The sequence below is a fragment of the Copidosoma floridanum genome, unplaced genomic scaffold (assembly GCF_036245765.1).
Source record: "Copidosoma floridanum isolate Cflo_tuat_1 unplaced genomic scaffold, Cflo_Japanese_pri ptg000021l, whole genome shotgun sequence".
NCBI lineage: Eukaryota > Metazoa > Arthropoda > Insecta > Hymenoptera > Encyrtidae > Copidosoma > Copidosoma floridanum.
Window position 1 is genome coordinate 6416978 of NW_028321898.1, and position 17330 is coordinate 6434307.

A 17330-nucleotide genomic window follows, 5' to 3' on the forward strand; every position below is an offset into this window, starting at 1 on the left:
AAGGTACAACCGTTGAAAAATTAACTAGAAATTTATATTTTATTCAAGTCTTGTAAATATGTCTATTAGCTATGTTATTTGTTCTTTTATATTGCGGGTAACCACTTGTTTGGAATGAAGTTACGTTTGTAAATATTTTGTAAATATTTTCGTACACTTGTGATAAGAATCAACCATACAAGGACTGTGCTTTATAAGAGGATCGTAAAGCACGTGTTAAATGACTGATTTTATAAATTCCGCATAACCTACAGGAATTTCTCAAGAAATAAGTGTATTAATTTGTTCAAGCGTAATAATTTTTTTAACTGGATGTATAGTGATTAGAATATGTGCAGAAGGTAGACCACGTTTCTTAAATTCCATTGTATAAACGTATTCTAATACTTTACAAAAAATATTTTTTTTGAGAATATTCTTAAAAATCGGTAGTAATTGAACATGAAATAATTTAACTTCAATGTTTGGAAAATCATTTGGAGTCGTGTTTTTTTGGAATTGAAATAAAATTAACTTTACTTCTTTCCATTTAAGATTACATGTTACTGTTATATTCAAATCAGGTCTACCACATTTTCGTATAATAGCCTTTGCATCCTGATATTGCTTTTGCATATATCTCGGACTTCCGATACGTGGAACTGGCAGTTTATAGAGATTCTTAATTTTTTTCTTTGTTTTAAAAATTTTAAAAGTATTGGATGTACTCTTAGCAATTGCATTTAATAACTCTTTATAACATTTAATTCTTAAATTTTCATGACATAATAATGTATGAAAAATTGTTATGTCTACCTTACCCTGTTTAATAACGGATTTAAATTTTCGTCTGTATGCATAAATATTATTACACAGTAAGTTTTTTTATTTTTTTACGATTTTTTTAATGTAACCTGTACTCCAGCCTTAATCTCCTCAAGATCAAAGTAATCAATATACTATTGGATTCATAAAACGAGATAGTTTATTTAAAAATGTTTCCTTAGAACAGCTATCTGGTAATTCCTTAGGGTATACATAAGCCAAAATTTTCTGCAAGTCCCGAGTTTGAAACTATAATAGCACCACATTTGGCTGTTAATGGTTTATTCTATCTATGTTTTTGTAGACCAATTTTTTGTAAAAAAAATCATTTTATTATCTGATGGATTATTGAGGTTTGTTATTTGATGTACATGTTTCTACTTTTTTGCTATTAGATTTTCTTCATAATCTTTGTCTGAGTTTTGATATGCTCATTGATAAAATTATTTTTTTTTAAATTTAAATCTTCGATTAGTGACAATATTATCATCACACACACACACCTATATAAATATATATGTGTATATAAGTAATTTACTGATTTGGGCTCTTTACCAATGTATAATTGCAAGCTATTCAGTGTAACGTGAAAAATTTGTTCTTAAATTTTAATATTATGTATACTGTTTTTGTTCTATTTCTTTACTTATGAAGTTGCAAAGCTAAAAATATTAGTATAGTATCTGATGAATATTCTGAAACTGTCATTATTAGGTAAAAGTTCTTTTGATTTTAAAATATATGTACTTAAGGGACTAAGACAAATTTCTCTTTTCTACTAACCAAAAAACTGCTGAGCAATACTTGCATATAAAACGCATTACACCATTATATACAGGACTTACCAGAAAATCATTATTTTCTTTCAAAGTGCTGTCTCAAGTATTGGATACTGTATAACAATAATAATGTATTCTAAATATGATGTACTAAAATTAACAGCTAATATTAAGAGTACCTCTATTGGCACAGCCAACACTATGCTCAGATAGCTAGATGAAATTGAAAAACTGAAAAAACTAGTCGTCCAAGAAAAAAGCTGTTAGTTTCTAGATAGTTGCTACCTTTTCCATTAAAACCCTTAGAAAAAGACAAATAGATTAGTGTCAATATTGTGAGATCATTGTTTATAATGTCTTACAGAGGTAAAAGGTACGTATAAGTGGGGTTTGTGAATGATCTGTAGGATCTGTATAGGATTTCACTAAAATACTAAATAGATAAAAATGACGGAGAAACAAAGCAAATTTTACCATATTATGTAGGGAGTCAATAAGGGGGAGGGGAGGTTAGTGGGGAAGTTGTGTGGGATGACCCACACAAAAAAGTGTATGATATAGATATATACATGAATACGTATGTATGACAGCGGGCGTTATAACTTATTATAACATGGTAATTTCAGAATTAAGAAAAAATTAAAGAAAATTATCATCAAAAATTATTATAATTTTTTATTACTGTAATCAAATTGCTCGATAATTATTATAATCAAAAATTATTATAATTTTAAAAAATAAAGTTGTTAAATAATATAAACGTTACAATTTCTAATAAAAAACAAAAAATTTGTAGTGTCACGAATAGTAAAATCAAATTGAAAAATAATAATTCAGATGAAAATGTGTCAGCAAATGGAGCAGATACAAAAAAAAATATTCATTACATGAAAATCAAAAATTTATAAAAACAAGCTATTTAGGCGGAATAATGTTGAATGCGACTTTTGCTCTAAAAAATTTTGGCAAAGTGAAAGACAAATAAATTTAATTTCCGTGAGCGTGGAAGAATAGCTTTACTTGCTTTAAGTCTGTACGATGATAAATTGAAGCAGCCATTGTTAAACGATGATGATTTAAAATATTTTTTCAATATCACAATAATCTTTTCTCTTTTGCATTATTTAGTATTAATATCGTAAGAGAATAAAAAAAGGTATTTATAATTTGAAAATTCAAGGTTAAGTTTGTCACACGACTCAGGTCTATTATAAGCAACTCTGATAATCCTTTTTACGGTCATTTATATATATGATATCTTATCTTACTAATATATAAAGCAACGTTGCTAAGACCGTTGTAATCGCTAACCACGAAAACTATTCAACCAATCTTGCTGAAATTTTGCATACTGATTCTTGACACTTTCTAGATGGTTTTTGTATAGTTTATATCTTGAAAAAGTTGATAACAGTAGCAATAAATGAGTTTAAAGTTTTGTAAAAACACGCTAGCTTTTCACTTCAGTTCAGTAGGATCCATTAGGTGGCGTAGAAGTAAAATCGAAGCTACCTGAAAAAGAATTTAGTAAGTCTGGTTATTACATCCCCTAGCAGAGTACCGAATACCATAGTCAATCATCGGCAGTACATGAAGCATAGAGCTGGGAGTCGTGCGGGTATCCCGGCTACCGATAACAACACTGTTCTCTACTGGACAAGCGACTTACGTCGAACTCCATCCTGAAACACCAAGATTGACGAGTGCCACCGATAAAAAGGTGTTTTAAGCGCTAACGGCTCCAGCGAAATTCCAGGAGAAGTTTCTAAACAGAGCACATTTTGCTGTTAACATTAAAGTTGTGAGATAAAAGAAAAAAAATTTTCAACTATATATTTTTAGTGAGTTTTAAATTTTTACAGCTTTAAAAAATAGCCTTTTTGTAGATTATACGGGAGAAACTGCAAATCAACGGCCCTTTAGGTTTAGCGATTATTTTGTGGCATAAGAGACGCATAGCACTTTTTAGCATAATTATGTTTTTTTCACTATTTATAGCTTATTATTTGACCGAATAAACTGTGTGGATTCCAAACAAACATTTTTTCAATAAGAAGATTTTTGTTCTGAGAAGTGTCAGAAATAGATGCAAAATTTTTAACTGAAAACGTTTCACATTACATGTTACTACGGTAAGGTGTTTATTTAGTAAGTCTCGGGCGGAGCCGAGGAGGCCGCTAATACATACATATATATATATATATATATATATATATATGTGTGTGTGTGATTACTAAATAATTAAAATACTAACACAAATAAAGAATCAAAATCCATACGCAAAATAATCAAGACGTGTAAACTAAATTGTATGTATAGAACGTTTTTAAGACTATAAAATTTACTTTTAAGAAAACATAATATAAATCATTAGTACAATAAGCGTGTAACAGCAGAATGTGGAGCTCTAATTGTTTCAAAAACAGAAAATATTGGAGATTTCGACTTATGTGTGTATTCAAATGATTTACTGTAATCGCGTTGTCTTAAAGCATTTCTTGTACCTATGTTTCACACAACACGAAAAGTCAATAAAACCTCTCGTCCACTCACGCGTGTTTGAGTTGTGCTCACGCGTACACTCGTTTGTCCGTGCAAATCGCCAGACCCAAACCCAATTATTCTTTTATTTTGTTTGATCGCCCTCTTTGAATTTAGCGTAGTAGATTTCTTTAATTATTGTAATAAATAAAATTAATTATTTTATCATAATTTCAGTGATCTCAATAGTTGCCATACCACACCTATCCATACACCACGTCCATTACGATTTATGCAGCCCTCCCTTAAAATACAGTACAAAAACGACAATCCGCTTTAAAAACGTAGTGCAAGTTACACGTATCATGTTCACTTGGTTTTTAAAAAATATCAAGTATTATATCCTTCAGAGCCATACAAAATTGTATCACAAAGCCCAAAGTACTTGTACACAATTTTTTCCTTGTTTCTAGAGGTATATAAAGCATGAAAAAATTTGGTTCAAAGGTGTGCCTCAAAAAAATTTTCAATTTTTTTTGTGACTCAAAATGGTCGATTTGGATTGGATTTCCTCATATACTTGACAAAATGTTTAATACTTGCAGTAGTCCTATCATTCGTATAATGTGAGTTCAGTGTCTCGATAATCGTTTGTCTTTTATGATAGTTGAATGAGGTAAATATCCAGAACTCTCAGTGAAAGTTGGCATGGAAACTTTGACATCATAGGGCACAAAAATATCTTGGATGGTAAAGCCGTTACATGCTAGCACCAAGTCTTGAGAGTCACAGTTGGTCATTAAGTCACACCTTTTAATAATCCATCGGTCATCAGTGGAATCACCAAACACAGGAGCACAAAATAAAAATAGCCTCCAGGGGTGCATTCGAGTACTGTTTTTATAGTACGCTTGTTTCCAAACGTATTAAACGTTTCTTGTTGTAGACATTGTATTTTCACAAAACTTTAAATAATTGGTTAGGAATTGTTATTAAATTAACCACAAGGTTTTTTTCGTATTTTATATAAGAAACTGCAGGTCCTGAAGAATATAAGATAGTCAAAAAATGTTATAATTTTCTAAGCCAGTAAAATGCTGTAAGGACAAGATTACTTTTAAATTGTTTAATATCATAACGACTTCCAGTATGGGCTTGTATTCCAGTTTATTTGAAGATCTGATACTAGAAATAATTTTTTTACAACAGTCCAAATTTATTTACACAATAAAACTCTTAACAGAATCGTTACTTTGGTTTAGTCCCTCGCAAAAGAGAGAGGCGCTTGTTATTGCATACTGTTCATTTTCATCACGGACATTTTCATCCCTTATTGGGTATAGAACAATATTAGCTGTCAAGAATTGGTTGTTCTTATTAATGTGAATTATTTCGTTTTCTTTGTTTTTTGGAAACTTCAATTTTGTGGTGTTTTAACATTCATACACACTGCATTTCATTATAAAAACAAATATTAAATATTACTGAAATAATTTAGTAGTAAAGATATTTTTTTCTGTTCTTTATATGTATACGTATCGTAACAAACTCATACACTAACAGACGAAAAACCAAACGATCGAACTTCACATGTGTCATACATACATATGAAAACTCATGGATATACTAACACATCTATAATTCAGGACTGGTGAGTCCAGGCAACCACTAAATTGAGCTTCACAATATACATTCCTATTTGTGGTGTGTGGTATTTGTAGTAAAATGAATTCCGATGTCGTATTTTAGAACGCTTTTCGAACTTTCGTGAATGTTGCTGAATGTTGTGTAAATGTAAAAATTTATTTAAGATATTCACAAGACCTTATGATATAAAGAATAAATGAAATTTCAGTTTTTTTTGGTTAAACAAAATGAATGAAAAACGATAAAATTTAACAACGGAAAACTATGAAAGATGGTAAAAATCGGCTGGAGAAAGCTGGGATATTTTTTCTTCAATAATTTTTGGTAAATGTATCTTCCACGTATAATATTATATAAGACGATTTTTATCGAGCAGTGTTATGTTTTTGTACAGTTATGTTAAGTATGGTGATGTATATCATGAAGTCATTAATCACATATATATTAATTCATAGATTTCATGACGACTGAGGTACTACTCTGCTGTGTTCATCATTTTTCTGATTAAATAAATCTTCGATAACTTCAGAAAAACTTTATTGGAGGTGGTTTCTGACGTAAAACTTATTGTAAGTTACTCGTGGAACATATTTTTTTGCAAAGTTGAAGAAACAGCATAAGGTATTAATGATTTCGTTCAAAATAAAAATAAAAGTTTTTTGAGATTGGGAACTAAAGAATACAAGGCATAAGGATGAAAAAGTAAGTAAAAAATGTATTATAACGGAAAATTCTGTTTTATCCACTGTACATTATAAAAATCATAACGAATAGTCTTGAAATTTTATCATCAGTCGAAGCAGCGAATCTATTCATGTTTAAAATTTCTGTAAATAAAATAATAAAACATGCCACTTTACTTGTTCCGTCACAGTGATCACATTGCTGTTCCGTTATATCACAAAGCAATTAGACTCGAACTGAGCGACTTTGCACACCACTTGGATGTCAAGCCTTTGCTTTACTGGCCAAGTCACAATAATTTGCAACGCTATTAGTGATTTATCTTTTTTTTCAGACTCATCCTTTTTTACTTAGATTCATATATGTATACATATATGCAATTTTAAAAAACTGTTCACGTAGTATTAAAACCAAATGTTCCCCACTCTTTCAAAGAAAGAGAAATATTATACCAAGTGGGAGCAAATAAAGGTGATAAGCGAGTGAGAATCAGCGAAGAGCGGTAGTCCCAGCAAGGGGTCGGTAGCGATTAGTAGGCCGTACTCTATACCTCACTGTCCTTCTGTGGCTTTGTCAAAGCCAAGAGAATGGAATTATAACAAATAAAAGACTAGCTCTGTCTATTCTGATAAGAAATAGATTTTTTTTGTGGCACTTTAAAATTAGTAAAATTTAATAAATAACAAACTTAACTCTAATTTTGGAGCACTTGTATCTCTTGTTTGATTTTGGTAATTATATAAAAGCAGTGAGGATGACTTTTATACTCGTACCAGGAAATTTTTCCTTCCATCCACTCAACACCTGTTCACCTTCAAAACAAAACAGGATAGTATATCACCGCAAATGAAGTTATTGATGAGTCATTGAGAAGACAACCACAGCGAAAACTGCCCGTAAGACAAAGTCGCCGTAACGAGTACCAGATAAGTATAAGTAATTCGTTGTGAGTATCCAAAAACTTTTACAGAAATAGTTCGCGTAGAAGTACTAGAATTCCTGTCCCCAAGAACGTTTTTATCTTACCCTAGCTTCTTTCTAATTATCTTCTGGAAGGTTACTTAACACATATACGGTACATGTCTTCAACCTATACTCTGGGTACGAATAATTTTACATAACGCTTATTTCTTAGTTCTAATAGCATCATTCAATAGCACAGATTTATTGCTTCAAAGGCCGTTGAATCGGGTCAACGTATTGAAAAAAACACTCAAAGTGTGTTAAAGCCTTAAGTAAGCATACAAGCCAACATTTATTGTTGTATATTGTTATGTAGTGTACTGTTAAATAAAAAAACGATACACAAAAATAATATGTATGAATTCAGAGTCGCAGGCTTTAAAAAACATAGGATAAAAAAAATATTTACTGAAAGGAATAACATATGTATATAAACTAAGAAACAGTAAAAACAAAAAAGTAATAGCGAAAGAACAAAAAGAACGAAGTAACGATACAGAGACATTCACAGATCAACAAGAATCTATAATCCTTGTAACTTTAGCAGAGTAAATACGAACTATCAAAAACATAAACACACTGCTGCGAACAAACTTTTACTGTGCATAAAATAAATAGTTTATCAAGATCTTCATGAAGTTGTATATGAATCAAAAATGGATGCAGGGATACAGAAATAAAAATATGTTACAAACGGATGGACAGGCATATTTACAAACAGATGCAAATCTGCAGTTAAAGAGTATGTTTAAAATAAGGTAATCAGTAATGAGGTGTAGCTCTAAATAACAAAGAGTTGCTAGGAGCAGAAGTGACCCAAAAAGCTCATTGGGTCAGTAACGTAGGGTTGGAGACTGCAAGAAAAATGAAGATCAAGATTGAAAGACTATAATGTAAATGATGAATCTTAAATACAGAGAGTTTTAAGTCGATATAAGGTGATTAATATTAAATTTCACCATAATGAATAGTCTGAGTTAAATAAGGAAACTGAAAATATAAAAGAAGTCACTCAAAAAACTATAGCTAATGAATTTATGTTGAGCAATGAAGAAGCAATCATAAAATTCAGATTTACAATAGACCAAAAAGAAAATTAAATCACGTATAACACAATTCAAACAGGTCTAAAGGAGTTTATATTGAAAAAAGTATGTAAATAAGAGAAAAAAAGGAAAAACAAAACAAAATAAAGTTAAATTTGTTCAACTCTTCTAACATTAAAACCCAACAAAGTTTTGGTCGAGCCTAACCGCAGCTCCCCCCACCCTATAAATACTAAACAAGTAGCTATGAGATAAATATGCGATTTTTTTTTCTGCGTTATTGATGAGATCCAGAAACCATTTTCATTATTGTCTTATGAATAATAATCACTAATTGATCCTTTAACTTATTAGTTTTTTTGTAAAATTTTATGTTTAATTTAGTTTTTCGTTACATCACTTTAGAAGTATTGACTTTTTTTTCGTCAAATGATTTTTTTAGCGTTCCTAGCATACTTTCTGCAAGAGAAATATGTTAACACAACATGCCTAACGCGATAATTGGCCATACAGAATCTATTTTGCACATTGAAAGTTGACGTTGAATTTTTAATAAATATTTAAATTAAAAAAAAAAAAAAAAAAAAAAAAAACATACTAGAGTTAAATTCTTTTATTATTGGTTTCATAGATGGATTTAGCAATGTCGTAAGCCCATTCTTTACAAAAATTGAGAATTAAACAAAAGGACAATAATGATAATAATAATAATAATAAATTACGTCAAAGGTATTTTTTAATGACTATTACTAAAAATATTGTCTTTGCATTCTACTGATATTCAAAGCTTATCACGCGAATTTGGCAATCTCTTAACACCTATATGTAAGACTAGATTTAATTAACCACCCTTGATTATACTCCTATATTGTAATAGGTTAAGTACAACAATATATCGATATCAACGTTTCACACAAAGTATCAAGTATCAACCCATTACGTGGCCACTTTACTGCTTCGTGCCGTTTAAAATGTTTTGTAATACCGCATTTTATCGTTACGTGCAACTTCCGGCCGAAAAACTCTGGAAAAACACCGTGTTTTTCCCTGGGACAATAGAAATCAAACAGCTGAGTTCCTTTATTCGGAAATTTTTGGCTCTCTTCGGTACCACGGTTGAGCCATTTTCATGAGAGGTCGCACGCATATTCAAACGGCCACTTTTGAGCTAATCGTCAACCACACTAGCCGAATCCATACGATATTTAAGTGATCCTCACCCAGTATCGGCTGCGACTCATTTCAACAATTTTACGGCTTAATCCATATCGCAACTAGAAGGGACACGCACATTCAAGTACCAATTGTATCTTCTGTTATTGTCTGGACTAATCTAGGAATACCATGTCGCACCAACTTCGCGGCAACTACGTTATTGCACTCACTCACTCACACTCATATACACACTTCCGTGCTCACAGAACGCGTACGACACCTTTCACCGATTCCACTTAGCTTCAACTGAGGCACGTAATTCTGCATTGTTACTTGTAGTACTATCGATTTATAATAATAAATTTAGAAAAATCTGGAATTACAAAATATAAATCAACTTGCAACCCCGGCGGCTTTGCTTGCTATCCATAAAATATTATTAAGAATATTGGTTTTCTCTCGTTTGTATTGAAATATCTTTTTGGAACACTTTAACGCGTTTTAAATAATTCCAAAATGAATAACAAAGTACATCCCGTCGCTTCAGCTGCTCTCTATTTATAATTGTTTGAGGTATTTGTTTTATTTATGTTGAAATTAAAATTTTTTTTTATGCAATTAACTATCTTTAACGTTTAACGGCATAAAAAAAAATCTCGAGCATTATTGAGATAAAGTGTGTTACTCCAATTCATCTAGTTTATGACTAGTGCTACATCATGATGAGATCTCGCAACATAGTCCATCCAGTTTGATAACATCTTTTAAACGCTGTACCAAAAATGAAAAATACGGCCAAACAAAACAGTATTTAAAATTTATTTTTTAGTATAACGTCATAGAATAAATTTGGAAGCTGTACAACTTTTAATCGAGGTACAAATGATGTTTGAAGTAGGAAAAAAGCGTTTACGTTGGCTAGTACAGAAACCAATATTACGAACAGCAAATGTGATACTTTGTCTATGTCAGTTGGTTATGAGTTGTGATCTTTATTTACTTCAAAAATAATTTTGACTTTTGGGTATGAGCCAAAAATTCAATAGGTTTGATGACCTATGAAAATATCAAGAAATTATATAGAGATCCGATGACTCAGTGGTTAACGTGCTAGCCTCCTAGCCAGAAGAAACTCAAGGGGTCGTGGGTCGAATCCCGTTGAAAACCATCGAGATTTTTTTCTCAGGCAACGGGGTGAGTACCTAAGACACTGAAAAACCACTAATCCAATTTAAAAAACGAATAATGGATTTTTTTAATGATGGCTTTCTTTTCGAAGAAAAACAACATCTGGCTAGCTCATCGGATGAAGTCACTATTGGTTTTAAAAAAGTTGGTACAGTAAGTCAGATGATTTATTGAAAAAGATACTTCTATTCAACTAGATAATAGCTGAGGTGTGCTTGGGACAATCGTTACGCCTTGTAAATAGTACCTAATAGGATGGATGACCAGGTTATCTGAGAATTTGGCAAGGGATTCACACAAGAGAGGGGGGACTCCAAGACTTGCATACTTGAAGGAAAAAAGAGGATAATTACAAAAAAAAAACCAAGGATGGTAAATATTTGAGATATTAGGATACGTGAAAACTCTGGTAGTTGCTATAGGTTGAATCTAAGTACTACTATTTAGATGTTCTATAAAATCTTGTGAAAGTTGCTCAAATTAAACACTGGATGAGTAACTTTTGAAATTTTTAACAGACAATCAAACTCATCAATATTTGTTGAGGTGTGGCACTACCATACATCCAACTTATTTGCTAATGAAAATGTACAGCACATTTTTGAGCAGTATGTAAACTTTTACTCATACACGTAACGTAATTAAATTTTAATCACTTGACGTCAAGAAACATTGGAAAACATAACCACTTGCCCTAGAGAGCTGAAGCAGTCGAAACGCCTTTGTCAAGCTATTATGCAGTAAGTATTTTGTAAGTGGCACAAAAACTTTTTTATTTACGTTACTGCTAAGTTTATACAATAGCCTATAACATATTAGAAGCTGTAAATAACCTTCTGACCGGGATTGATTGGCCCCAGTATTTTTTGAAATTTTCGCGACCATATAAACAAACGCTTTCTCTTTTTATAACAATGAAATGAAGCAAATCTTCAAGGATCTAAAAATGGGTAAAAAAAGCTTATTTTTAAAGTTTGTTATCACTAATTCTTAAGAAACATTACACAAAAAAATTGTAAGATATTTGTTTTTTTTTTATCAACCAGATAATCCAAGATGAATTATTTAAACGAAAATTCTTAATTTTTTTTATCTGTTTAAGCAATTGCACTTCAAAAAGAAGTGTACTACCTCTAAGTAATTATAAGCAAACTACCTGTATTCTGCACACAAAATACGTGAATAGTAAAAACTTCATCTGTTTATGGACCCACGGTATACACAGAGCAATATTCGTCTCAAGGCATATGTACTAATGGTAAGCTCATTACTAAAAATGTGCATTATGTTTTAACGGTAATAAATGTTTGTTACAGACAAAATAAAAATTGTTATGACTTAATAGATTCGGTTCACTTCAAAAAATAGTTATTCTTCTGAATTGTTTAAGATAGTTAATTAGATAAAAAGTTATGAACATTTAAAGTTGGTAAACAATGCTTAATTTTTGGACCATAAAAATTCATAAGTTTATTAAAAAGCATTTTACGAAAAAATTACTGGAGAACTTTTGTTTCTAAAATAGGCCAAACTATCTCAATAAAAACTATTCCGAACCAAAATTTGCAAGTTATGGTATTCGCTGAGGTAATTGCGGTTAAAACAAACTGTATTACTCAAAAGTATTTGTAACTAGTCAAATCGTTTTCTACGCACAAAAAAGTACTCCTTGGTGCATTCATGGACTTCTAAATGCACACGAAATGACAGCTTACGTCCCGTTTACAGTGGAGACAGTAACCGACAGCAAAAGTCGTCAAAGGTTAAGGAAAGGTAGGTAATCAGCGCCACTGGCTGTTGCTGACGTTTCCTGACTTTTGGTTCATGTTTTTAGCAAATGTTGTCCGTTGTTAATACTACTCTGTATCCATATATACAAGAAAGGAACAGCTAGCAACATCAACTAAAAGTCAGGAAACGTTAGCAACAGCCAGTGGCGCTGATTGCTTACCTTTCCTTAACCTTTGCCAACTTTTGCTGTCGGTTGCTGTCTTCACTGTAAATGGGGCCTTATAGACCTAAAATTCTTTATATTTAGTACCGAAAATGGACAGTTATATAAGATTAAATGAAATTTGTCGATTTTAATTAACAAAACTTATGAACAATTTTTTAGAGCGATTTGTATCAGAGCAGCATAGCAGACATCTTACATTTCATTGCGTTTATGTAGACTTTTCTTAGAAGGTGATTGGACTGTAATTTTTTTTTGTTATATTTGATGTTGACTGTTGAGACAATTTTTCCTAGAAATAAGTCAAATAAATTGATTTTCCAATACCTACCTACTTATTAGACTCATAATAGAAGCACTTAAAGGCTCAGCATTTTAAATTAACATCGTCAATACAATAGTTATGACCAAGTGTCTAAAATTATTATTACTGTTTGTAATACAGTCGCCTTCGTAGAGTTGTTTTGTGTTCTTAAGAAACAAAAAATAAAATCAGAATAATTAGCTTTGTCGAAATAACTACACAAAAAATGCAAATTAGCTTTACCTGTAAAACTCTTACAATGAGTGTTAGTTTAAGGATTAGGTGAGCAGAATTTTACGAGTTTAGTGACATTATGCTAAATATAATGACAAGATCACTATCTATTAGCAAATCACTTAACTCTTCAATTTATTTTTATTGATATTGGTAACAAATAAAAAGCGAAGTTGTAACATCAAAGCATTGTTCAGAAATTAACTCAAGAGCAAAAAAAATTGTTATGGGCTTTCATGAATTTGCTAAAAAGAAGTGCAAGAGCTTTTGTTTCAAGCTAGCCCTATGTGACTGCGTAAAACCTAGGAGCACTTAAAAATAAAATATTTATTTTGTAGCAGACTGTAATATTTAAAACACTTAAATACGAATTTCCTTTCTACGTTGAAATTTGAAGTACTATTTACTCAATGTAAAATATGATATTTATGTACAGCTTAGAGAAATCTCAATAAAAAGGTGAATAATGATCTCTATAATAAATAGTTTCTACTGACAATGCATTTGCAAGCAAGTTACTATTACGGGGCTGAATATCTTGTAAGTATTTAAAAAAAGATAGATATGTTCGTTTTTCTGTACTATTCTGTTAAGAACCAAAATATTAAGTAACAAATGTTACTTGTCAATTAAGGTTACTAGTTTTATAGATCAGTATGATTTGATGCCATCCAAACCAAAAAAATAAATATAAAAATAGTTGAAAGGTTTGAGAATTTTTTATTAGCTGCATGTTTGAATAATTTTTTTCTTAAGATCCATAAATACATACAATTCATATCAATTATGTTATAACACAGCTATTCTTTCATTTCGCCTTCTTCATCTTCTTCATCTACTCCACGTAAGTACATAACATTATTACATCTTATAAGAACTTCTCCAAGACTTCCTGTAAAGTTTCCATCGATATGCTCTTCAGCATTAGCCAATTGTATGTTCATATAACCATCTACTGATACCAAGTAGCCTTTGTACTCATGCCCCCATTTTAATTTTATCATTACTGGTTTTCCTGTTAAACCATTCAGGAATGGTTTTGGATTAATAGGCATTGTTGCAGCCATTTTATACTCTGTAAAAAAACATAAAATAATGAAATAATAAAATATGATGTACTTTTTTAACACAATATTTCACATTTTTTAAGTATATAGAAAATCGAAATTAAAGTACTTTCTCTTAATTATAAAAATAGTACTACGATAAAAAACATGCTTTATTATTATGAGGAATGTACACGTACTCTTTCGTAAGTTAAATTGAATCAAGACCAGAAATTCACAAAAATATACTTACAATATTTAACATATGAGTATTAATTCTTAAACATCGAATATTTTTGAAAAGAAATGTTAATTTTTTCAATTTTTTTCCAATATTTTTGTCATATACTATTTTTAAGTGGTCGTGCATGGTGTATACTTATTAGGGTGTTCTTAATTTACCAAATTTTATTGTTCAATCATGTTCCCCCTTTCATCTTTTTGTTATATCCTGAAATGAAAATTCGTACCATAAAACTCCAAAAATTTTCGAGTTAACACATGGCACCATACATAAAATGATTTCCCACTTAAATAGCACGGGATTTCAATTTTTTAACTCCGTTTGATTTTTTTTTTTTTTTCACAACTTAAAACATTTTTTTGATCTTGTGACTTTCAAAATGTTTTTGATACTACTCGAACTTGTTACACATTTTTTTAGCTCAAGGCAATTGAGTTGAAAAAATTTGATCTTCTGGATTTTCTCCAATTTTGTCTTTTTCGCATCTTCCAAGACATGAATCAAATTTTTTTAACATAGTCCTTATGAGCTGAAAAAATCTGTATCGAGTTTGAGCAACATGTAACAAAGTTTGATACTTAAAAAATTCCGAAAAAATATTATAAGAGGTACAAAAAAGTTGAAAAATAAAAATCCTATGCTATTTCAATGATAAATCATTTTGTGTTCGGTGGTACGTTTCAACTCGAGAATTTTTGAAGTTTTGTTGTACGGATTCTTATTTTGGGATATAACGAAGAGATTTAAGAAGATGTATATCTCAAAAATAAAATTTAGTAAATAATGGACACCCAAATAATATGTACATTTTGCTATATTATATAGTTGCTTAGGTTCAACGGTTAATAAGTCCTAACGGTCCTCTAAATGCCATTCCCAAAGACCCTCTATTCTTTTAACTTTCCATTACTTTAACCCGATCAAATTTTGGTTGAAACCCCAATAGCATCCTAAATACCTTCTAGCCCCATTAGCTCACATTAAGAATCGCACAGCCTCCATTATTCACAAGTCGCTAATCTAGAAACGCTGGAGTACGATGCCTCAAGTTTGAAAAATAGACGAAGCCTTCGCAACCATGTTACTTCCTTTTGACTATCATACTCAAATTTTAAAGAAGCAGAAAATAAATATTTTATTCTATTCTATAGCTTTACCGACATATGTAGGCAAAAAAGTAGTTAGAATAACAGAAATGAAACCTCAAAATGTTCCATTTCTCAGTTTTCCAAGTTTAGTTTAAATGATACAGAGAATGATTTTATCATGAAGTTAGTCGTAAGCAAAATGTACTCTAAACAGTAAAAACTGGAAGATATTTTAATAAACACAAACTGTAAATAATAAATTTTGGCTATTTTTAAGATATTTAAGGTTTTCTACACAAATACTTAGATCATTAGAACTTTGCAGCAAGTTTACAAAATTTATTAAATAATTAGCTTTTTTTATTAAAAAAAAGGTGTTGCTGCTTATTTTTAAAATTTTGAATTTTTAATCAAGCCCAAGTTTGGCGACATAATTTAGAGCTCTAAAAGAAAAATAAAAAATTAGAAGATAGACAATTGAAATTTACTATGGTTTTTAATTTTTCCTGCCTAGTGTGATTATGATTTCGTATTTATGATAAGGACTATGATATCTGTCTTGTTAAAATTTCAGCTTTAAATATTGTATAGAATGCGAGTTATTGAATCTCGAAAAAAATGGCTCAAAATGGCAGTGCGATTTGCGAAAAAACGGCTGAACCGATGTGATCCCAACGCTACTTATTTTGTTTATCTTAAAATTGCACATCTTTTTTAAAAACATTTTTTTTTGGGCTTTTACTGATATTTTTTACTTGTTAAATTCTGTTTTAATTTGTTATAATACATTGAAACTACTACCCGATTTTTTTCGAGCTAGTCAGAATTTTGGGAATATCGTTATGATTTTTAGCTAAACATACCATACTATCTTGTTTAATATTATAAACGGAGTAGTTGAATGATTCTTGCAGCGCTTCGCTTCCAAGTTAGAAGTCAGATATGACAAACTTTGAGCGCCAAGCGCTTAACCAATATTGAGCGCTTTAAGCTCTACAGTGGAAGTGCAGAAGCTCGATGTTGGATGCTTTCAGCTCCCATCAAACTTAGAGAGTCCAACTACTTTGTACGCCATGTAGCGCTCAGTATTCGAAGAATAATAAGATTTTTGTACGCGTGTAAATAATAAAGCTTTTAGATACTATGTTGCATTTTCGTTTTCCAAAGTTTAAGTGAAATAATTTTTGCATGCATTCTGTTTAAAAAGATAAATTTGGGGTTATTGGGCATTTATATAACCATTAACTTTAAAATAGCTTCGAATACCTAATAACCTATTCCTAAACACTAATATTTTTTTATACAAATAAATATTTACATTATTTGGAAACGATTATGTAATAAGTTCAAAACTACTATCAAGTCCAACATGAAAACTAATATATACAGTTACACGGGGAGCAAAGTAGTTGAAATCTCTAAGCTTGATGTTGGAAGCTGAGAGCTCCTGCGCTTCCACCGTAGATCTTGTAGCGTTCAACATTGTTTAAGCGCTTGGCGCTCCAAGTTGGTCATACCTAACTCGTAACTTGGAAGCAAAGCGCCACCAGAATCATTGAAGTACTAAGTTTCTAATATTGAACAAGGTACAGTTAAATGTGGTATTAAGGGAGTTTAATAGTTACAATAAGATGAGAGTACCACAAGTTTGAAGTTTTATACTTCCATTTTTGATTGAGCGTACTAACAATAAATTATGCTACACTACTAGAG

At 30.8% G+C, this 17330-nt stretch overlaps 1 protein-coding gene across 1 annotated transcript in view; it reads right to left on the reverse strand.

Annotated features, from left to right (window-relative positions):
• Positions 1-13939: 13939 nt before the first annotated feature.
• SmF (small ribonucleoprotein particle protein SmF) overlaps positions 13940-17330 on the reverse strand; it is a 54357-nt gene continuing 50966 nt past the window's right edge. The window contains exon 2 of the mRNA XM_014355275.2: positions 13940-14314. Coding sequence (XP_014210761.1) covers positions 14040-14306 — 267 coding nt within the window. The 5' untranslated portion in view covers positions 14307-14314 and the 3' untranslated portion in view covers positions 13940-14039. The remainder of the gene's footprint in view (positions 14315-17330) is intronic.